Source organism: Stigmatopora argus, chromosome 2, assembly GCF_051989625.1.
Source record: "Stigmatopora argus isolate UIUO_Sarg chromosome 2, RoL_Sarg_1.0, whole genome shotgun sequence".
NCBI lineage: Eukaryota > Metazoa > Chordata > Actinopteri > Syngnathiformes > Syngnathidae > Stigmatopora > Stigmatopora argus.
In genome coordinates, this window is record NC_135388.1 from 8,027,166 (window position 1) to 8,050,178 (window position 23,013).

At 38.7% G+C, this 23,013-nt stretch overlaps 2 protein-coding genes and 1 long non-coding RNA gene across 7 annotated transcripts in view; 2 read left to right on the forward strand and 1 right to left on the reverse strand.

Moving 5' to 3' along the window:
• Window positions 1–15,012, forward strand: part of smyd3 (SET and MYND domain containing 3) — a 43,008-nt gene extending 27,996 nt beyond the window's left edge. The window contains exons 6-12 of the mRNA XM_077623923.1: window positions 2,604–2,671; window positions 6,915–7,017; window positions 7,128–7,238; window positions 9,589–9,676; window positions 9,846–10,014; window positions 14,351–14,459; window positions 14,621–15,012. Of these exons, the coding sequence (XP_077480049.1) occupies window positions 2,604–2,671; window positions 6,915–7,017; window positions 7,128–7,238; window positions 9,589–9,676; window positions 9,846–10,014; window positions 14,351–14,459; window positions 14,621–14,719 (747 nt within the window). The 3' untranslated portion in view covers window positions 14,720–15,012. The remainder of the gene's footprint in view (window positions 1–2,603; window positions 2,672–6,914; window positions 7,018–7,127; window positions 7,239–9,588; window positions 9,677–9,845; window positions 10,015–14,350; window positions 14,460–14,620) is intronic.
• A 153-nt stretch (window positions 15,013–15,165) lies between these two features.
• LOC144090935 (uncharacterized) lies at window positions 15,166–22,642 on the forward strand. 2 transcript variants are annotated; one of them, XR_013305544.1, is made up of 4 exons: window positions 15,166–19,549; window positions 19,611–19,797; window positions 20,579–20,732; window positions 22,422–22,642. It is a non-coding gene; the product is annotated as an uncharacterized LOC144090935 (long non-coding RNA). The 2 variants fall into 2 exon arrangements; XR_013305545.1 differs by lacking the exon at window positions 22,422–22,642 and adding an exon at window positions 21,740–22,391.
• Window positions 16,686–23,013, reverse strand: part of kif26ba (kinesin family member 26Ba) — a 57,950-nt gene continuing 51,622 nt past the window's right edge. For 3 of the 4 annotated variants that reach the window (XM_077622839.1, XM_077622824.1, XM_077622815.1), the window contains exons 26-28: window positions 22,389–22,663; window positions 21,685–21,835; window positions 16,686–19,772 (exon numbers count right to left, since the gene is read on the reverse strand). In XM_077622839.1, coding sequence (XP_077478965.1) covers window positions 19,624–19,772; window positions 21,685–21,835; window positions 22,389–22,663 — 575 coding nt within the window. In that variant the 3' untranslated portion in view covers window positions 16,686–19,623. The remainder of the gene's footprint in view (window positions 19,773–21,684; window positions 21,836–22,388; window positions 22,664–23,013) is intronic. The other variant, XM_077622831.1, reaches the window with a different exon arrangement.

Consider the following 23,013-nt stretch of genomic DNA (forward strand, 5'->3'; position numbering starts at 1 on the left):
CCTTTGGAGGAAAGAAAAAAAGCAATGATTAAATCATAAATACTTTATCACAGCATTAATAGAGCACTCACATAGACACAACTGCTGATTGTATCTAATGGCCTTTGTAGTGTTTGGCAGATTGACAGGAAATAGGTCTGCTTTCGCGTTCCAGTCCCATTAAAGACGTAAAGCATCCATTCGTGAGTACTTTGAACTGACATGACAGAAGCGAGCAATGCGAGATGAGATGACTCTCCTATCGCTTCACGCCACTCCTCCATTCGGCAAGTGCGACACCACCATGTAGCTCCAAAACATTTTAACGTCAACATTTTGTCTTTTCCCTTCACAATCATCCATTGCTTGTAGTAAAATGCATTTAGAATAAACAACTTTACTTTGAAATAAGAGGCCTTACCTATGGTGAAGGGATTTTTCATTCATGTCTGGTTATGCAACTTCAGTTTAGGGCTACCAATGTCAATTCATTGATTAATTGAATATGCAACATAAGCAGTTTTTTTTCCAAGCTTTAATTATTGCTCAAAATTGAAGGCTTTTAAAAAAGAGGGTCTTTTCTGATTTAATTTTGACAAACATGGAGTCACCTTATTAAATTATGTGGGTAAATAGCTGGTAACATTTTTGTTGACACCCAAAACTTTGCACAATCTCAATTTTCAGTAATTTTAAACATCTATCTGTGATGTTCTGTCACAGTTTCCACGGTCGATTGGTTGCCGGTCTTTTGGTCGCCGGTCTTTTGGTCGCCCGGAAGGTTATTGATAATTACCATTTAAATCGTTGCTCAAATTCCCTAAATACAAACTGCAAATTACTATTTAGTCATACTTAATGCCCTATTAATTATTAGGCTAAAGAAAAGCTCCAAATTTCCCGGACTTTTATTGTTTTTTTGTTGGAGAACTTGTTAAGACCCTGACTGACATACCTTCCTAAGGGGACAACTCATGTACATACAAACTCTTCTACACTCACACGTTGGCTCAGTGAAAATGCTCATGGCCATTGTTGGCTTTTATTGATGCGTAGACCGTGTTGTTTTGTCGCCAGTCTTTTGGACGTCGGTCTTTTGGTCGCCGGTCTTTTGGTCGCCCGTTGTCGCGGTCCGGGCGACCAGAAGACTGCGACCAAAAGACCGGCGACCAATCGACCACACACGGTTTCCACATATTCTCCAAAACCCGCAGACCTGCAGTAAAAAAAATGGATCAAACACATCAGGAAATACGACATTTAATATATTCTCGCCCCCCTAGTGCACAACATTTTCGAGGGTGCGTCCCCCCACACTCACTCTCCCTCCATTTTCCACTCCATATGCTACTCACCACACCCTTCAATCAGTTACTCGTCTGTTTTTATTCCTCTTTCGCTCATCTATCAACTAATATAAAGAGTATATACTTCATGTGTGACACCACAATAAATACGTGACACAATGAGCTGAGCATCAAGATTTAAAGCACCATTTGGCGGAAAAAAAAACCCTCCAGACAAAATGCTTAATAGTGTAGGGACTTTGTAATGGAGTCTTTTGTGAACAGCAGCTCCAAATCTATCTGGCACACTAATGCACAATGAAAAGCTGCTGTTATAAATGTGCGCTTTTTATTATTTTCTTGGGTATCCTTCTGTTTCATTGTGAAAATTTGTCATTCATTGAGTCAAGATGGATCGAAGAAGCCCCTCGGATCCCTCGTCTCTTCTTGGCTGATGTCAATTCATACAAAATTACACTGGAGGGTGGTGAATACTTTTTTTATTATTACTGAGGGTACATAAACGAGCCAGCTGCAATAGATGGTTATGATCTTCAGTGTCAATAAGAAACTGCAAGGTTTTATCACTATGTTGGACCTTAGTTGTTTTCTTTCTTTCGTGAAATCGTGTGCCTCCTCTCCAACAGAATCAATAAATTCTACACCTTAAATTGACACCAGCTTTTCCCTTAAGAAAATAAAACAAGTGACAATTATTTTTAGGTTGACTGAACACCCCGTAGTATGTCATGGTTGATGTCTTTATCCCATACCGTCAGCCGTTGATGTAGGCTGTTGAAGACAAAGCGCCGATGTGTGTGTCGTGTGGAGCTTGTCAGGAAAACTACAGCACATTTCCCCCTTTAAAATATATTTAATCCTAACTTAAATTACGTCAAAAATAGTATTTTTTCCCACTTTTAAACCACTTTGCTGCCAATGGAAGGGGATACACGAATCAAAGTTGTTTTTTTTACATATATTGAATTGAATTGATTGAATTGAATGCTTTTATTGTCATTATACATATATTTATACCAAAAAGGATGACTGAATTTCTGTTCAATTCTTATCAATAACATGACAGATTTATGCTTTCCTCTAATCATTTTTTTCTGAATATAAATAAATGCCAACAAGTGTGAGGCCTTCAGTGATAAGATAAGCCCTTCAATCCACTCACCAATTCCAGTACAATGGGGGATTTGCAGGTGCCAAAGTCAGCGTGAAAATCATCAAAACCCCATGAAGAGTATTTTTTGCTTCCTTGAAGCTATACAGCTCTTTTCTTTTTTTAAATCCATCTTATCTCCTCTTTTCACCCTCTTTTCCCTTCAGGTGACGTGTAATTGTTTCACCATAAGTGATGGGGAGCTGCAAGAGATCGGAGTTGGGCTGTATCCCAGGTAACACACACACACACGCACAACGCGCGCACACCTACAAAGGGAACGGTGTATAGAATACCTAACTAAAAAACATCAGTTTCAATATCACTCTCAATTTTCGCAGCCTCACTTTCACTTTGCGCACAATACATTAGCATTAAATTCAAATGCAACTGTGAAATAATGGGAACCCAGACAACCTGTTTTTTTTACTGACTTGTTTGCGGACGCACCCCCTCGACCCAATCCCGCATTTCCTTCCTGTCAGGGCTTTGAAGTACACACTGAAATGATTAGCATGTGATGTGTTTTTTTTCCTACTTTTTTGTTTTGAGGAGCCAAATCGAAAACTCATATTTGACGGCTCGTGTGGATTGTTTGGGAACAAGATGACACATGGAGGAGCTGTTCTGTGAGTTAGACTCCAGCTGCTTCGACTCTAGTCCCTACACAATGTAATCCCGATATCAAGACCAGGGTGTGTAAACCGTGAGTTGGCCCCATGTTGCATGTTGTTAGTGCAGCTACACACACACACACTTGCTCTCTGCAGGTATCTCAGCCAGTTTATCTGGCCAGTCTTGAGATGTCAGATGGTCACAGTGGCTTTATCACAGCTCAGCCAAACCGCGGGTGTGTGTGAGTTGTCCATTAAAGATGGGCCTGTACTCAGGATGGTCCCCTGCCTATTCATATTTTTGCGTCGCCTAGCAACCACGCTTTCGCCAGGGAAAGGAGGATTACGCGAATCAGGCTGTTCATTTTTCTCTTCCTGCAGAATCACCAAGTCTTCAAATGTTCCAATGCTATTAGTTTGTTACACTCTTTTTTTGTCCTCTTGAAATGAGAGTTTCTGTCACAATTGACACTCTCAGTTTTTACTCTTTTCTATAGAGTGGGAGATTCTTTCACATTGACACTCTTGGTTTTTATTCATTTCTTTATAATGCCGTAAAATAATGCCATGACCTGAAAAAGCACACTTGAGACTGCTAAATAAAAATTGTTTTTCTCAGGAATGCACTTAAAATATGGTAGGAAAACTTCGGTATTTCATGTAGAGTAGCAGTATGTCATGTTCAAGTATCTTCTGTGACTCTCGCCGTACTTGACATCAAAATACAGTGTATTTATGTTTTATTTCCCATAAAACTTGGCTAATCATTCAGGCTCATGATTTTCCATCGTTGTTTGTTTGCAAGTTAACAAAAACATTTTGCAATGTACTCCGGTTTCCTTCCACATCCCAAAGACATGCAGGGTTGGCTGGTTGGACACTAAATGGTTGTCCGTCTCCTTCTGCCCCGCGATTGGCTGTCCCCCAATTCAGGGTGTCCCCTGCTTTGTGCCCGTAGTTTGCTGGGACAGTCTCCAGCACCCCCAGCGACTATTGTGAGGATCAGCGGCACAGATAATGAATGAATCCGTTCCCACTCAACTTGCACTGGACACCAAATGACCCTAAATGTCAGACAGTTATCTTAATTTTAATCATTCTCGCAACCATAAAATAGTCTCCTGACTAATTATTAGTGAAACCAATACATCTCTCCACAAACCTCACAAATTTCTCAGTACCTACTATTTGCCTAAAAAATATATGCATAAAGCAGGGGTCTCAAACCGATTCTGCAAAGGGTCGCAGTGGGTCCTGGTCTTTGTTTCAACCGATCCAGTGTCGACAGTTTAACCAATGAGGGGTCTTCTAAAATAAGTAGCACCTGGCAGCAATCAACTGATTACACTTGCAAAAGGTGTTCGCTTGTTCGGTTTGAATGAAAATCTGCACCCCCTGCTGCCCTTTGAGGACCGGTTTGAGACTGCTGACATACAGTATACATTCACATAATACTGCATCCTTGAGTATATTGCATGCTATCATACTTAGAGGCAACCATAATTGCTTTTTTACGCTTAAGAAAAAACGCTGTACCCCTCCAGTCTTGTACGTGTTTTGATTTAATCGCCCCAAAGCCATACCATCAAGAAAAGAGTATCCATATTTAACCTCTCACAACTTTAAGCTCTGATAATCATCCATTGGCATTTGACATGCTGCTGTGTACTACATACTGGTAAACGACCTCTTCAAAAACAATATCCTTTTGTAGTTCCCAACTCCATCCACCGTGTTAAGCAACAGTTACTTTCAGTGTCTGCCAGCAAACATTGTTAATGTTTGTTGGCGTTCAGTTCATTCATCTTAATTAGTATGCTAATGAGCTCCCTCCATATCGGATAAAAGCGTTGTGTGGACGCCTTGATTCCTCGTTGATATTCGACCTGGAACGTTGCTATTGTAGATTGTAGAACAAAGCCGGCGGCTACAGATGGCTTCGCAAAGACGCGCCATCGCACACACACTTCATAAAATAATGAGGGACATCATAAACTCAGACAAAGGTCTTCAATTTTCCTCGTGCCCTGCATCTTACAAAAGCATTTTTTCATTGAAAGCACTCACAAAGCTCTTAAAATGTGTTTGTTTTTGTTTTACCATTAAATGGCATCGGGGTCTCTTGGAATGGCACGCCCCTGCAATGAATTTTGCCTTTTATTAGTTATTCTTCGTTTAGAAGTGGCATTATACAGATGCAGCCTCAATAAAGTGTAGAGGCGTCCCTGATAAAGCAGCTGTAAATGTATGTTTGTGTTCACGGAAGATGAAGATCTTCATTACTTTCAGAGAGAGTGACATGTTTTTTGTACTTTTTTTTTTTATATGTGCATAAAATGTCCTCCTTTCGATCTTTAAATAATTGAAACAAATAATGAGCTTTGTGACAACATAAAGAAGCCGTGTTGGAACTTCTCAAGCAGTCAGTCAAGTTTGTTGACAGTGTTTTGAAACGTGCGTATGCATCTGGGAAATGAGCTTTTGTTTTGACAGAAATAGAGTAGACGTCTCTTGGCTTAGTTGGGAGGGCTGCTACTCACTTTAATAGACATACAGAGAAACTTTTGACGAAATTCAGCCGTTTCGAAAGGAACCGATTTGATTAGTTTTGACAGTTAAACTTGCAGGTTTGCCCCGCAGTGTCAGAGGGACCGGACGTTTCGTCGAAAGACGTTTGGTCGACCGGACGTTTGGTCGACCGGACGTTTGGTCGACCAAACGTCCGGTCGACCAAACGTCCGGTCGACCAAACGTCCGGTCGACCAAACGTCCGGTCGACCAAACGTCTTTCGACGAAATGTCCGGTCACTCTGACACTAATATGAATATCAAGTTTTCCCAGAAACCTTTTTGAATCAGGTTTGGAAAATATCGCCAACGTTGTATTTCAATAGTGACACTTAATTGATTTAGAAATCCATTTCTATTTGTTTTTCGTCAAATCAGTTAAAAAGAAGCAGTTAAACTATCGTTACTGTGGTTGGCATTCTCTGACTAAGTTGCTGCATCCAGTCTTCTCCACGTAGTGGATTTAGTGACATCATGTCTGCATGCACATTAAAATGACAAATAAAACGCTAGCTGCTTGTCGCAGAAATGGAAATGGATCGCCGACATTAAAGGTCACCCCTCTTTTATAGACACTGGCCCTACTTTATACTGGACGTTTATACACCCAATAAATGGACCTAACTGTACATCCACCACCCTGCTGCTGTCATAACGACTTAAAGTAAGCCAGTGCACACTTCATGCTACCTACTGTGTAATTACTGCAACACAAAAAAAAAATCTTTTGGAAAAGATGAGTATCCAACATGTCAGTTTTATTCTGAAGGCACATTTGCATCAGATGTATTTGACAAATGATTTAGGCCTAGTTTCGAAGAGCTCATTTTTCGTATTTTTCTCCCTACTGCGCCATGTTGTATTTTCAAACCAAGGCAAGCAGCACTACTGCGCGAGGGAATGCACTTTATAAATACACCTGTCACTCATATGTCTGACTCATAGAAAGTGACAACTATCTACCCATAAAGGTCCTCAATGAAGTTATCGATTATCTCTCGGGACTAATGGGACGCTACATCGCCCACACACACAAGAATCAAAACTAAATACACAATTCAAATCCAGCACGTTTCTAACGCTGTGAACACACCTGAACGATACAAAAGTTAGTGAGAGCCGAGATGAGATATATACACTGCATACTGCTTGACCTTGAAGCCTTATAAAACTTTCTCTCTTAAGTGCCCTCCATTTCCACAACCATATGACTTCTAATCTCCTATCTTCCCTCACTCTTTGCTCATCATTCCCACCCTGTGGCACTTCCCCTTCACCCGTTATCTGTCACCTCAGTTTATCGCTGCTAAACCATGACTGCAGGCCAAACTGTGTGACGGTGTTTGAAGGAACAAAGCTACACCTAAGAGCTGTTCGGGATATTAAACCTGCAGAGGAGGTATGAGTAAGAACACAAAACATTTGCACACACCATAATGTTATTCAGCTCTGCTTTGAAAATGATACATGGCCTTGAACAGTGTCTGTTGTGTGTCTGTATGTGTTTAGCTTACTATTAGCTATATAGAGACATTGTCAATGACAGAAGAACGTCAGAAACAACTGGAGGAGCAGTACAGTTTCACGTGCCGTTGCCATAAATGTGACTCCAGGGACACGGTAAGACATTAAATGAGTAAAGTATGTTCATTTATATTCTAACACACAGAGAACAACAATATTCAGCTCAGATGTGGTATTGCAACCAATGCCTCTAAGCTGCGCGCGTGCGCAATTGCGCAATTGCGCACTACTCTCGTCTTCTCCGCGCACAGCAAATCATATGGAGCGCACAAAATAAAATCCACCTTTTTTATTTTTTGGGTCGTGCGTGCGTGCGTGCGTGCGTGCGTGCGTGCGTGCGTGTCTAGTATGTGTGATCATTTGTCTTCAACCATTTGTCTTCAACCTACACAATGGACTTTAGTAAATGGAAATTAGCCCTCGGCTACAATCTTACATATATATTCATTAACATAAATATAAATATGTTCATTAATATGTGCTATCCCTTATTAAATAAATCAAAGCAAAATCATGGAAAAATATTGAACATAAATGGAAACTTGACTATCTCAAGTGACACGTTCAGCAGAGAAGTCATTTGAACGAGAATGAGAAGTGAGAAGGACAGATGTGTAAAATAAGATAAAATTTAAGTCGGGTTTGTGCATATTCTAATGGCATTTATAAAGATGTTTTATTCATAGATATTTTTTCATTCATTTTCTGAACCGCTTTATCCACTTTATCACTCGCGGGGGGTGCTGGAGCCTATCCCTGCTGACTTTGGGCCAGGGGCGGGGGACACTGTATCGCTGGACAGCCGATCGCAGGGCACAAGGAGACGGACAGCCATGCACACTCAGACCCATACCTAGGTGCAATTTTAGAGTGTCCAATCAGCCTACAATGCATCTTTTTGGGATGTGGGAGGAAAACTTAGTACTCATAGAAAACCCACGCAGGCCCAGGGTGAATATGCAAATTCAACACAGGTGGACCGACCTGGATTTGAACCCAGGACCCCAAAGCTGTGAGGCCGACGCGCGAACCACTCATCCGCCGGGCCGCCCATTCATAGATATTAATCATTACATTTTATTATTACTAAATCATTTATGTGTAGTAGACATGCACCTGCTTATGGCAGGTGTGATACTGGTGTGTGCCCATAGCGAGCAATGATGATGTTGCTCACACTGGTACTCAGTGTGCTCAGGGAGGTTGTCTTTCTGCCCAGACAAACAAAAAATTAGAGCGAACATTGATTGCAACGATGCTCAGTTGGGGCTAAGGAGCCCAAAAGTGTCCCAAAATAATGTTCTGCCAATATTTTCTTGCCCAATTTTGGTAAGCCTGTGAAAATCGTAGCCTCAATTTCCTGTGCTTAGCTGACAGAAGTGGCACCTGCTGTGGCCCTCAGCTACTTTAGCCCATCTGTGTCAAGGTTTGGTGTGTTCAAAGATGCTCTTCTGCCATGTGATTGGCTGCAGGCTCACTATCCAGGATGAACTGACTGACTGACTGATGTATGTAAAAATCTTCGGGGCAACGGTTTGGAAAAGCCTTCTGCACCTGGCAAAATCTTTCAAGGTTTGCTCGGATAGCTTTGGTGTGGGGAAAAACACTTGCTATGTTACTCTTATTCAAGTGTATCAGAGCAGAACACCTTCTCATTTTTTGGTGTCTCCTGTTTGCTTCCTCCCTGAAACTCTTTTTTTCATCACACACTCTGGCCACTTTCGCTCTTTTGATTGACTGCATTCTGGAGGAGAGGAAAAAAGCTCTTCCCCAGCAGTTTTGTTTTCCATCCATCTTCATGTGCTTCACCGTTTCTCGGTTTCTCTTGGATAAAAAAAACACGTTTTCGCTGGCTAGCTGTCATTGGCCCTTTCCGATTGCGTTCTTATAAATTGCAAAATCCAGAGACTTGAAAGTCTCTTTCATAATAGGCAAGTGTGCACCCTCAGACTATATTTTATTTAATCCTTTTTTTCTGTAGTTGCTTTTTGTCGTTGCTCTGCTCTCTTTAATCTTCTGATGATGATTGCAGGCTGCTAGGTTTTGACCCAGAGTTCACATCAAACCCTGTGTTTATATGCCCGAGGTGATTTTTTTATTTTTTTTATGTGTATGACTTTGTCTAGGTGGGAACATAAAATACAGTAAGCCATAGTGCTTGTAAAATAGCTTTTTGCAGTTTTATGATAGCAGTGCAAGCTTTCAAGGTTTCAGATGAATGAAACCAACCTTAGCTGTTCTTGCACCTTGCAGCCATTGTTTGTGCTGTAAAATTTGCTGGAGATATTTGTTGTTTAGAGTTTGTGGTAGTTCATGACATTTAAGGTATTTTCTGGCAATTTCTTTGAGAAAACTCAAGGCTTGCATTTTTTTTCATAAATATTTGTTTCTCTATGTGATCTTGAATAAGCATTCTGCAAATGTTTTTTCTTCATTTCAATTTCAGGACAAATTCATGCTGTCAGGTGAAGAGAAAACATGGAAAAAAATTAGGGAAACGTTATCAAAATTGGAAAAACTGAAGAAAGCATCAGGTATCCTTCATGGTCAAGATATTGTTTGACAAATGCTCTCTTATTAATTCATATTTCCTCCTTGTTATTTTCAGAAACTCATGTGATTCTCAGAAAATTGTGCTTATTATAAATACCTGGAAACAATTTCCAGGCAACCCAATAAATATGTTTTCAAATAACTCCCTAGATTGGCAAACCCTTCTAGATGGGTGTCTCTTATCAACTGAGGATGTTGATGTGCCTGATGAAAACCTCTATAAGCTCCAATTGATGGATCTGGCTCTGGATTCTGCCATTCACCTCGGTCGCTGGGCGGAAGCGACAAGATATGGGGAACGGACACTTCCAATTTACAGGTGTGTGTCTGTCTATCAGTCTGTTTACATGTTTATGCCCTGAAAAAATGAATTCATAGAAAAATAAAGATACGAGAAAATTATACAAGATGACAGTGATGCCCTTGGATCTCAACGAAAGGAACCCTGTTTCGGTAATGGCATGTGACGTGATTTGTTAAGGGGCACAGCAGTTTCCATGCGTCAATTTTGCGCTAGTTTTTTCTTTTTCTCGGCTGATTTAGAAATAACCTAACTGAAATATTATCTGAAGGGGACTCAGAAGGGAGGGCAGGGGTCAAGTGCTTCGTCCTTGGCGCAGTTTGTAAAGACGACGGAAGGGAATTGAAAATTTTAAGATGCCTTTTATGCTAGCAGAAAAGAAAAACAAAATAAAACTCAGAAAGAGGATCTTTCCTAGTCCTCTGTTGTGGTTTTGCCACAATTGCTACGGGAGTTTGACTCTTCATCTTTCATTTTTTTTCTCATTTCGTATTCATTATTTTTTCTTTCACTTTGCATTTCTCCTCAATTTTCACGTAAGCATGTAAAAACCTCAGCAGTGTTTTTCCATATATGCAACCTATAACATCTCCATTATGCAAATCTGTATTTCCCTGCTTTAGACTGAGAAGCTTGCATTCATAATTTTCCTACATGTTTTCTTTTTTTTTCATATTTGTTATGACATTGGGAGAGCATTGCAAATTTGTTCCTTTTGGACTTTTGCCGCAGTTAATATACCGGCATTGCCCATTTAAATTAAAGCTGCATTCATTACAGCTTTGGCCGGAATACAAAACACAATTAGGCAGACTAGAACTAATCTCTCCTCCGTGTTTGCATTCAATGAGATTATCCTTGCTTTCCTCTCGCAAACATCTTGCTGCAAAGGATATTTTCCGCTGAATTTCCCTGGAAAGACGCGTCTCCTTCCACAAGTGTTAACGTCTCCTCGGTGCCCTCTTCTCATTCCTCTAGCCCAGAGCTGTGGCCTTCTAATGAGCTTCCTTCTTCAACTCATTCGTTCTTTGGGGAGGGAAATGAGGGCAGAATTGAGGGGGGAGGCATCTTAATGAAATAATTGTAATCACTGCTAGGACGTGCATGCGAAGATGAAACATAATTGGAGTTGCTTCTCCGTGTGTGTTTATTTGCTCGACGCGGCCGCCTGACTCGTCGCCCCGCTAATTAAATCAATATTGTAACTTATCTGTTCAGCACTCACACCGATTCAGTCTTTAAACTTCCTGTTTAATCATGACGTTTCTCAAGGAAGACGGTGAGAACTTTGGTAATTGCCGGGCTCTGCGATTAGTAGCTAGTTGGCCTTCAAGGTAAAAACGATTGCCCTGTTAGTGAAAGTAATACAAAAACTGTGTTGCGGCGTTCACTTATAGAAAATATACTTACATGGTATCTAATTACCGCTAACAAAAATACAAACAAGTCACTAGAGAGTACAGCTTTAGTCAACAGGCAAATGATTCAGATGGAGTTCCTAGAGTCATAAATGTTTAAGAGCATAGGGATCGTGCATATATTCGAGTAATTCAACTGCTAAACAGCAAATTGGATTTTAATTGGACTCCGTATGAGTCATTGTGCTCACAAACAAGTAAAAAAGACCGTGTGCGGTCGATTGGTCGCCGGTCTTTTGGTCGCCGGTCTTTTGGTCGCCGGTCTTTTGGTCGCCGGTCTTTTGGTCGCCGGTCTTTTGGTCGCCGGTCTTTTGGTCGCCGGTCTTTTGGTCGCCGGTCTTTTGGTCACGGTCTTTTGGTCTTTAAGAGTTTGTATGTACATGAGTTGTCCCCTTAGGAAGGTACGTCAGTCAGGGTCTTAACAAGTTCTCCAACAAAAAACAATAAAAGTCCGGGAAATTTGGAGCTTTTCTTTAGCCTAATAATTAATAGAGCATTAAGTATGACTAAATAGTAGTTCACAGTTTGTATTTAGGGAATTTGAGCAACAATTTAAATGGTAATTATAAATAACCTTCCGGCCGACCAAAAGACCGGCGACCAAAAGACCGGCGACCAATCGACCGTGTACCAAAAAAGACGATCGGATGCTTTGTGATGTTGAAACGGGGATTTTCTGGTGTTGCAAAAACAAGCATGTGTGCTTTTATAGACTGAGGGCTGCATTTTACTGGCTAACTCCTGGGCTATAGGAAACAATAATAACACCTGATGCAATATATATATATATATATATATATATATATATATATATATATATATATATATATATATATATATATATATATATATATATATATATATATATATATATATATATATATATATATATATATATATATATATATATATATATATATATATATATATATATATATATATATATATATATATATATATATATATATATATATATATATATATATATATATATATATATATATATATATATATATATATATATATATATATATATATATATATATATATATATATATATATATATATATATATATATATATATATATATATATATATATATATATATATATATATATATATATATATATATATATATATATATATATATATATAATTTAAAAGGGTTGTGAGGCTCGATAGATACTTGTCCAAGTTATATAGATAGACATTACATTTTTAAGACAGTCAATTCATAAAATAACATCTAAGATAAAAGTTAGTGTCTACAAGAAGAAAAACAATAACTTGAGTAGCAAATTGACAGGACCTCAACTTGTAACAAATGCACAGATCAAAGATTAGAGACGTTTGAGTTGTCCAGGCTAGTCCACAAATGATATAAAACTGTTATAGTAATATTATAATATCAAAATGGGGGACTGTACACCACATGATTAAGATCGTAAGTACTGATTTATAATGTGAACATTGTTATTTTAACTTTCCACTACAAATGCATTTGACGTTCATTTCTGTCAATGACACTTAAACAGGATCTTTCACTGCCAGTTTCACTCACAGTTCAAACAGATTTGATCTTCATTGGCATCTGTGGCAGCCAATCTTTTAAGCTTGCACAAATCCTTGAGTGTACCAGGTCTCAACATTTGGAGGACGCTTCCGTTTTGTCGACTCTTTACAGTGTCACCAACCTCCTCCAGCGGGTCCCTGACCTGACACAATATTGTGAAGTCTCCTCTTGACCCACAAAAGAACTCTCTGAACAGCCGCCTTTATTCTCTGAACAATTTTATTATTCAGCCTGATTTATTATTCAGCGAAATCTATACAACTCCAAGTGCTGCACTGAATTCAAGCAAAACAACAGAGATGGAGGCGACCCTAGAGAGGGGTTTCCGTCTCACTCGCCGTTTTCCCGCGGCTTTAGCGAGGTTACCACAAATCATTTGGCATGGAAAATCAAAGTAGTTTACGTTCAGGGCACAGAGGGGGGGGCCTAAGAGCCAAGATTGCAAGAGAGGGAAGAACGGAGGGTGTCACCCACTTTAATCCCTGCAGTGAGCTGCACAAATATGGGCAAGAAGCAAGCAAGCGAAGAGCATGATAATAAGGGGGGGGATTAGAAAGGAGCACAAATAAAGTCAGGCAATTGAGGCATACCTCAAAATATAGACCCTGCTGCGCATTTATCACGATGGAACGAGTGCCCCCGTTTTTTTCTTCCATTATTCTTTTATTTTTGCACAGCTGTACGCGTGTTTTGGTGTGAACAAGCTGTGAACATGGGTGAAAGGATTAAACAAATTCATATTTATTCACAGGAAAGCAAGTCAAAAATTTAAATTCTTTCACGGTGTGTGCATGCGATTTAGTTTTTTTTTATGCTGCCATTTTGGCACTAAAACATGAGCATGCATTTGTAGTCCATTCAGTTGCAAAGGCAATCTATGTATTAAATTCCATCGGCTAGTTGGAAAAAATGTTTGTATGTTTTATACCACAGGTTAAGCATTAACTCTGTATTTAGATTTTAGAAATAAATGCATAAATTGAATAGTCGATACCTAATATGTATGACCAAAATGTAAATTGCGGTCGTCAAATGGATTTAAGTAGCGAAAAAATGAAATTCTTCAACCTCTTATAATGGAGAAAATTACGTTTAGAGGTGCTATGAAATACTACATTAAAACCCTATTTCATACACAAAATGTGACAGATAATGCCTAATAATTCAATTTCATCTCAATCAAACTTCTTTTCTGGTCTCAAATATTATTGTAGGCTTCCTTTTATGTACATATTAGAGCAATTGAAGACTATAGATTGTCTGTTGGTGTGAATGCAAACACTTAAAATCATTTTTTCCTCCAGTGGTGCAATTGTACATCTGACCTTGAATTTCATTCCATTTCTCTTTTCTTGCTCCAAAGACTTTACTTCCCTGATCCTCATCCAGTCCATGGAATCCAGCTGATGAGAATTGCAAAACTGCAGCATCATTTGGAACGCATTAAAGATGCTCTGGGCACTTTCAAACAGGTGTGTAGGAGTGCTGTATGATTGATGTAGTATTTAACATTTGTAATAAACTTTAAATTCATGCTTCGATTTTATACAAATGCTGATTATCCTTATTTTCTGTGAGTTGTTGCCATTTCTGAATACAACCACTTAAAATGATTTGCTTGTGTATCCACCAGGCCTTTGAAATCCTCAAGATTACGCATGGTATTGATCACCCATTGGTAGCTGATTTGCTGGTCAAGATGGAAGAATGTCGCTTTGAGCTAGATCAATGATGAACCCATTTTAGAGACTGTGGATATTTTTTTTGCCACTTTAACCTAATACATTTAAGACACAGGATTAACATTTGGTTTACAAGTGTAGCCATCATGACTTAAAAGGTGATGGCCACATATTCTAATTATATATATACAGTGTATATATATTTTGGGCCAGCCCAGTAGACAAGTGGTTAGCACATCTGCCTCACAGCTCTGGGGTCCTGGGTTAAAATCCAGGTCATGTCCATCTGTGAGGAGTTTGCATGTTCTCATCGGGCCTGCGTGGCTTTCCTCCGGGTACTCCGTTTTCCTCCCACATTCCAAAAAAACATGCATGGTAGGCTGATTGGACATTCTAAATTGCCCCTAGATTCTGGTGATAGGCTCCAGCAACGAACCTCCCCCCCGCCCCCCCCCTCCCCGCGACTCTGAAGAGGATAAAATGGTTCAAAAAAATGAGATGAGTATATATTTTAATATTATTTTTATGTTTTAAAAATAATTATAATTTAATTAAATATCTTTTAAAAACACTCCAGCGCAGGGGTCGGGAACCTTTTTGATGGAAAGAGCCATAAACAATTCATATTTTTAAAATGTTAATCCTTGAGAGCCATGCTCCGAATTTAAAAGTCAACATACATGAAAATGTGTGCCTTTTTTAGTCACTTCACAACTTTTAAAGTACAAAAAGTCTCTGAATTATTTTGACAACATTGTTACGTTGTTGCTAATCAATGTGTATCAATGAGAAAATCCATGCAAAAGAGTGTAATGAAAAAAAATGATTATAAGGTGCTGGGGTAGTGTCAATGCCATAATACCAACGTAACACTCCTATTCCTGCGCTTTCTCACCAGCAGTTTCCATAGTTTACCTCACACAGGTTATTGGAGAGCCATATGCACCCATCAAAAGAGCCATATGTGGCTCCCGAGCCATAGGTTCCCTACCCCTGCTCCAGCGTTTTAATTCTTAATTTGCTCATACTTAAATCTCTGTCCCATAACACCATGGAATGGTTTATCCCATTTTTTTTTCGTTTTTGGTAACGGTGATGTCATTTGTTAGGTGTGCCTGACAACAAATACTTCATCTCTCTTTCAAAGTTTGCGGATCATGTCTCCCTTTTTGTAATTTTCAGATTCCATTGCATTGAGCACATCCAACGGCTCTGTGCGTATGTATGTTCAACAAAGTCCGGCTCTCAAAACATCCATCGTACCCTCGCCACTTATCTGTGACACCCACTTCCTGTGGTAATCCCTGCTATTGTGAGGTATTTTGTCAGTGTGTGTTAAGGATGGAAATTGTCTGATGGAATGTTGTAATGCTCCTCACGCTTGCATGCTTGCGTCTCTGTAAAAAAAGGATGACAACATTTCCTCTGGGAGGTTAAAGTGTGTTTATGGGTTACGTGAGCGTTACGGTGACATTGTGTTTGCTTTTACAAATAAAACGCGTCACTTTTCTGACACTTTTTGCTATCCACATGGTAAAGAGTCTCATATAGTCAGCTGTGAACAACTGGCACTTAGTCGTTACGGATTTTATTTGATTCAATGGCATAGGATACAAAGCGAAAACCTTGTCAATATTTCATTCATGAAATGTGCAATTGAAATGTCACAACACAGTATGTTTTTTCAATAGTTGTTTTCCTCAGCCTATTTTCTCCCCACCAACTGCACAGGCCATTAAATCAGATTTTACCGTCATCACTCCCACTGGTTGTCACCGAACCTTCGCTCACTCGCCACAAGAATTCAAATTACATTCGTAATCTCTCTCGGTCAACACGTTTATCCGCAGATAGAGCCCATACAAAATGAATAGGATTTGACGTCAGTGATAATCATTCGTTAATTCCAGAAAAAATACGCTCGTCATTACCAACATAGACAGATGAATGGCAATAAAGTTAAATACAATAGAACTGTATATGAGTATACTTCTCCAAAAAAGTAGACACGTCCAATTTGTCGAATACATTCCTTTATTTACATTCGGCCATCTTATTTGTCCACCAACACGCTGTGTCAAAATACAGTTCCAGTCTGGAATCATGCAGAGAATATCAAACTTGACATACTTTTAAATTTTCACATTAAGCTCAACTTGTGATGACATGGCACTTACGACTAACATACCAAAGAAAAAAAAATGAGGAAAAAAAAATTGACTCGTACAATAAACTGGAAATTTTTCATTTGGATCTTGACATGAAAATGTCATAAACTAACAGATTTGGTAAAGAAACCACTTTTAAATCAGGGTGCCCAAAACATCACTATTTTTAACATGGGCTGTCGTTAATATATGGTTCTTAGTCTTTTAAGTTTTTTCACTTTTTCATTTAATTCTTAAACTTTCAGTATGGCTGAAGAGTATAATAGAGGAGTATATGAATAAAATGTGTACAATATATACTATTGGCCCTTCAACTTATATCCTGAGGCCATTTTGAGAAATGCATTTTTTTAACACTTAAACATAACTCAAAAATGAATCAACAAAGACTGAAAATAGTTTAACCTCATATTTTGTATTTCTATTTTAAGTCATTTTCAGCCAGGAAATTTACTTACTCAGTATGATATGCAGTATGCATCATTTTGGGGCTTAACATCACATTTAATAAATGTTGTTGGCAAAGTATATACAGTACAGGTATCTTTTTTTAAAATCTTAAATGCATAGTAACCTTAAGGCTTAAATAAATACATTAAGAGCTGAAATAAATAGACTTTGATTCACTATGAGAATGAAAAATAGCAAAGGTTCCGTCCGATGTCTTGCGTTCTGTCGAAACACATCTTCAGGCCAGTTTCGCAAACATACTAGTTAAAAAAAAATGTGTTCCCATGAGATTACCTCCTGTCTGCCTCCACATTTTCAGATAAATGACTTCTACTTAAGTCAGGCAGCCATGAAAAGGTCCAAACCTCACACAGTATATTTTCTTGCTACTGTACGTAACATAATCTCCTCCAATTTGGCATATATTGAACACTGAGGAACAAACAAGCATCAGAAAAAGAAGAGGATTGAGAAGTATCAAAGCTGCAATAGTGATGTTAAAGATATTTTTTAAAGGTTATTTCTGACACAAACTCACTCTTTCATATATTATATTTGTACAAACATTTAAAGCATAAACATCTCAAGCACCATATATAAGGATATAAAATGATATCAAAGACATGGAACCTGGCAGATATCGCTGCCTCGTCATCTTTTACCCAACTTTCGTCCTTTTTCATGTCACTTTTTTTTCATTGACAGCATAACAAGAGTTTTTTTTCAGTCTGTAATTATTTTTTCTTCTCATTCCTGAATAAATCTTTCAACCTTATCCCAGTGATAAGAGCATTATAGAAAGGTAACACTTGATTCAATTAAAAACACGCGCTAGTATTAAGTCTGTAATTATTTTTTCCTCTCATTCCTGAATAAATCTTTCAACCTTATCCCAGTGATAAGAGCGTTATAGAAATGTAACACTTGATTCAATTAAAAACACGTGCTATTTTCCATGACTAATAGTTATTTGATGGCTATTTAGTACCAGTGAAGCGCTCTCCAATTGGGAAAATGACATCTGTATGTAGGCTTCATGAGCCTACCAGATCCACATCATAAAAAAAAAAAAAAGTAATCTGGATCAAACCACAGACGTGTCGTCGCTACATGGTTCCATTTTCTTCACTTATTTTAAAGCACAGCCATTGACAAGTCATTGTGTTTCTGTACAAATAGAACAAAACAACACAGATACAAATAACAGAGAAGCATCCATCAGTGGATGCCAGAGTGGAAAGAAACATCTCACCTTCGCCATACGAAATAATTGCGGTGTAGGAATGTTTCAGAGTAGAAAGTCAAGAATTCATTTTAACACTGCAAGTTCCCTCATATTTTTGGTCCCTTTTTCGTCTTACAAATAACCTGAATTTTTTTTTTTCTTAGAATTTTTTTCTTCTTCCCTTAAATCATTCCATTGAAATATCTTTCCCCCAGGTAATGATCATGCAACAATCTAAGTAGGGTTCGAGTTATTACAAAGCAAGAAAATTGCCCTAATAGATACAAGAAACCCAACTATCCGTGCAGTGAGCTCAAATCACTGTTTTCCTTAATATATAATAACTTAAAAATTGTGATCTTCTGGTTGCCTGGCTCACTGACGACCCTTGATGTCCAATATATTTGAACTGGGAGGGGCTTTTGGACGTTTATCACTGTAAATCTGTCATTTCGAAAAACTATTTGCTGTATGTTTTCCTTTGCTAGCACCATACTGTACGTAGACAAAGCCAAGAAGACTACTCTCCTTCTTGGTATAGATAAAATGTTAAAAAGGCACTTTTTTCATTGTTGTCTATCTGGCTTTGACTAGCTGCACAACAGGGCTTGCTGTAAAACACTGGAGCTCCATGAATTTTTACTTCTGTATTTTACCGCGTTACCCCGCCAGACCATTTTGTCCAATGATTGAACAATGTTTGCCTTGTTGACAAGTCATGGGAGTCTTGCAAAAATTGCAATGTAAAAGGCAACCGCAACGAAGCAATAAGAGTCTGATGTATTTTGGTTGAGACCAAAGAAAACCATCGATGGACTTTCCCAGTGTAAATAAAATGCTAAAAATAAAAATGTCAGAATGGTTCCTGTGCTGCCATTTGGTTGTTAGAAAGCTTCCTTGTAAAACTGCCCGTTCAGCTCTTCTGTTGTTCCAGATGAACAGACAGGTTCCCTCCACGGGCCACTTAGGTTTCTCAGTACACATCTAATTGATTCATCCATCAGCTGTCTCTCTGCTTTCCAACAAGTGGAGAATACGTAAGTCAGTCAGTTGTGAAAATCCTCTTTAAATATCTCGTAGCATATTCCACATTGACAGATCTTCCTGCATTTTATCGATGTCTGGACGACATGTCGAAGCAGGTGATCATCATGAGGTGAGCTTTGCAGAAGTTGACTCTGTTCTCCAGTTTGTCCGTCACCATCTCCAGAGCTTCCAAATACTCCAGCGAGTCTACCTCGTAAACCTGTTGCAGTTCGACTGGAGACGAAAAAGAAAATAGGAGGTTAAGATTTCAGAGTAATCTTGTCAATCCCTTGAGAGAATGCATTGGGCAAGGAAAATGTCTGTTTAACACAATGCAAAGATAATTGCTTAATGTCACATTTTAAACAGCAAGACTTTTAAGAAATGGAAAGAACACAAAAAATGTTGCGTAAAAGTCCCTTTAAAATCCGCAAGATCCTGTTTAAAAACAACCAATTGAAAAGATGGACATGGAATTAGCGAAACATGCATTGATTTTTAGCAGATTGGTTTATTGAAGTAGTTTACAGAGTCCCTGCAAAATTGACTTATTTCTCCGGTAATCCAAATCACTACAACAAATATAATTTGATATGCACGACATATGAAGAATGCATACTTTAAGTTGAAGAAAATGTTAAGAAGCCTGCTCATTGGTGTGTTGTTTTTCCTGCATCAAAATTCTTACTAGTACTGTATTGAAATATCGAGAATGTTCCATTAGGGATGAGTGTCGTACTTCAAGCAGCTGGTTGGTGGTGCTATAATGTAAAATGACATGAACTCCAAACAGACACAGCAAGTCCAAAATGTAGCATATGAGTCTCAGATCATTGACAAAATTTTCCAAGCACATCAAACCAATCAGCGAACCACAATGAGCGTTTCATCACAGGATGAAGTGCTACTTTGTATTGATTTGTAGTGACTCTATTAGCGGGGGCTATTGCTTATGTTTTTTTTTTCCTCCACTTCATCTTTGTAATGAGACTTTTATGCACTTTGCCCTTGCTGTAATGTCCCTCTTTATGTGATTGCAGTAAGAATCTTCTCGCTGAGTCCGATCACGTTCTAACATTCCCATTGTCATCTATCTGAGGAAAAGCGGCACATCCAGTTTGTGTGGTCTTATGTCGTTGCCCCCGAGATGAACCCTCCAGCAAAGTCATGTGAAGCCGCATCCATTACACTTGGGTAACCAGTCAAGTCTTCTCTCTTGAAATGTCAACCATGACATAAACTTGCAAGGATGCTAACACTATTGATCACCGATAACCATGAGCAAGTTCATCACCATGTGCATTGAATTCATGTTTTTCATTTAAGATAAATTAAATTAACATTTATATAGTGCTCAATAAAAGATTAAATACTACCTGATTCTAATATTTATTTAATATTTTTAAATATTTATTTACATTTTAATAGAACCATGTTTAAAATGTAAAAATTAAAATAATGTTTTTTCTTCAATTTTATTAAGAAACATTTTTTTTAAATCACTTTTATTCAAAATATAAATAAAATAAAATGGGAATATTGACTGCATTTTCAGTTTTTTAATATATTCTTTAAATGTTAAAAATAATATTTACTATTTCCCTTTATTTAACAAAAAAAGAGGACCCTAATCAATGTTCCCTCTAAGCTGCGCAATTGCGCACTACTCTCGTCTTCTCTGCGCACAGCAGATCATATGGAGCGCACAAAATAAAATCCCAATATTTTTTTATATTAAAAAAAAAAATTCTAGCTGTGAGGCCGACGCGCGAACCACTCATCCGCCCAGCCGCCCATTCATAGATATTAATCATTACATTTTATTATTACTAAATCATTTATGTGTAGTAGACGTGCACCTGCTTATGGCAGGTGTGATACTGGTGTGTGCCCATAGCGAGCAATTATGATGTTGCTCACACCGGTACTCAGTGTGCTCGGGAGGTTGTCTTTCTGCCCAGACAAACAAAAAAATTAGAGGGAACATTGACCCTAATAATTATTAGGTGTAGGTGAACCATGTAACAAACAATTTTTTATTTCTCCAAAAACAACCATTTTTTTAAAAGGCTTATAATATTGTGTAAATAAGAGGCATAAAAAGCACCATTGCCGTTTAAAGGGATGCAGGTGAATTTCTACTTACACTCAGTGGTCCATGTGTGAGGCTCTAGCATCAGATGCTGTTTGGTCTGTTCCAGTTCTTTCTTCAAACAGTGGTACTTTGCCCGGACCTCACTGATGCGTTGCTGACGATGCTCCAGCAGGCGCAGCTTCCCGTTGCCGTACACCGCCCCCTGACACAGACCCCCAAAGTCAGTCAGTGAGCAGCCTCTCCAGTGATGAGACTTCACAGTATCACCCCTGTGAAATGTATTGCTTTCTGGAACCTGCCAGGCCCAGCTAGAACTTAGTGTATCTCTGAAAACACCAACAGAGGACCCTAATTTCATGCTTTATTTTCTGAGAAACAGCACTGTGCCATCAATTCATACCAGGTTTATATGAGGCAACCAAACCTCCAACCATAAAACGCCTGTGGCATTTCATGTGCCCCAAAAAGTGGAACCCTAGGAGGCCATTTGGTTGTGGTTATTAAAAACCTCAAGTTTAATACTGTAAGTACTTACTCCAATTGCCAATTTAAATGGCAAGATAATGCTTTTCTCTCTGCATCCGTCACTGAACAATGTAATTAACCTGCCTGACTCACTTCAAGTGGTTTATTACCATATGCAATAAAAAGACTAGTAACAGCAAATAAAAATTAGGTCTCCCACTTATTCTAATATTAACCTGTCTGAGGAGGTGATAAGAATTGTGGGATTCTTGGGATGCTAGTTTTCTCACCTTGGTCACACCTTTGTCTCGCCTCTTCTGCAGGCGCTCTACATCATCGATCTCGTACACCTTGATCTCAAAGGCCTCCGCTGTGGCCGCCGGACCTCGCAGGGCTGCGGATGCAAGTGGCCCCAGGGGCCCGTCCACCCAGCATGCACCTGGGCTGGAGGAGGAGGACGAAGAGGACGTGGCAGCCTGCTTAGTGGAGCGATGAGGCAACGAGGAAGGGTCCAAGGTCAGTGCTGGAATCAACCGACGACGTTGGAGGCCTAAAAATAGATGGTCTAGTTATAAAAAAAAAAAAAGTCAAATAGTCAAAAACATAAACAATGTAATTATAATTGTTAGATCAAATTAACTCCGTATGTCAAGTTTTTTTTAACTTGTTATTTAACTAAACCAGTTAATTTAGGTGTCACTTTCTGTTGTTTTAGGGCACATTTGGGTCATTTCCTGTTGATTTTAGGCCAAATTTAGGTCACTTCCTAATGCTATGTGGATAATTCTGGGCGTTTACAGTTTACTTGCTATTATATGAGGGCAATTTTTGATCACTTCTTGTTGCTGTTGGGTCAGACCTGAATGTTTTTGGAGCAGTTCCCTCTCACTTTTCTGTTATTTCTGCTTGGAATGG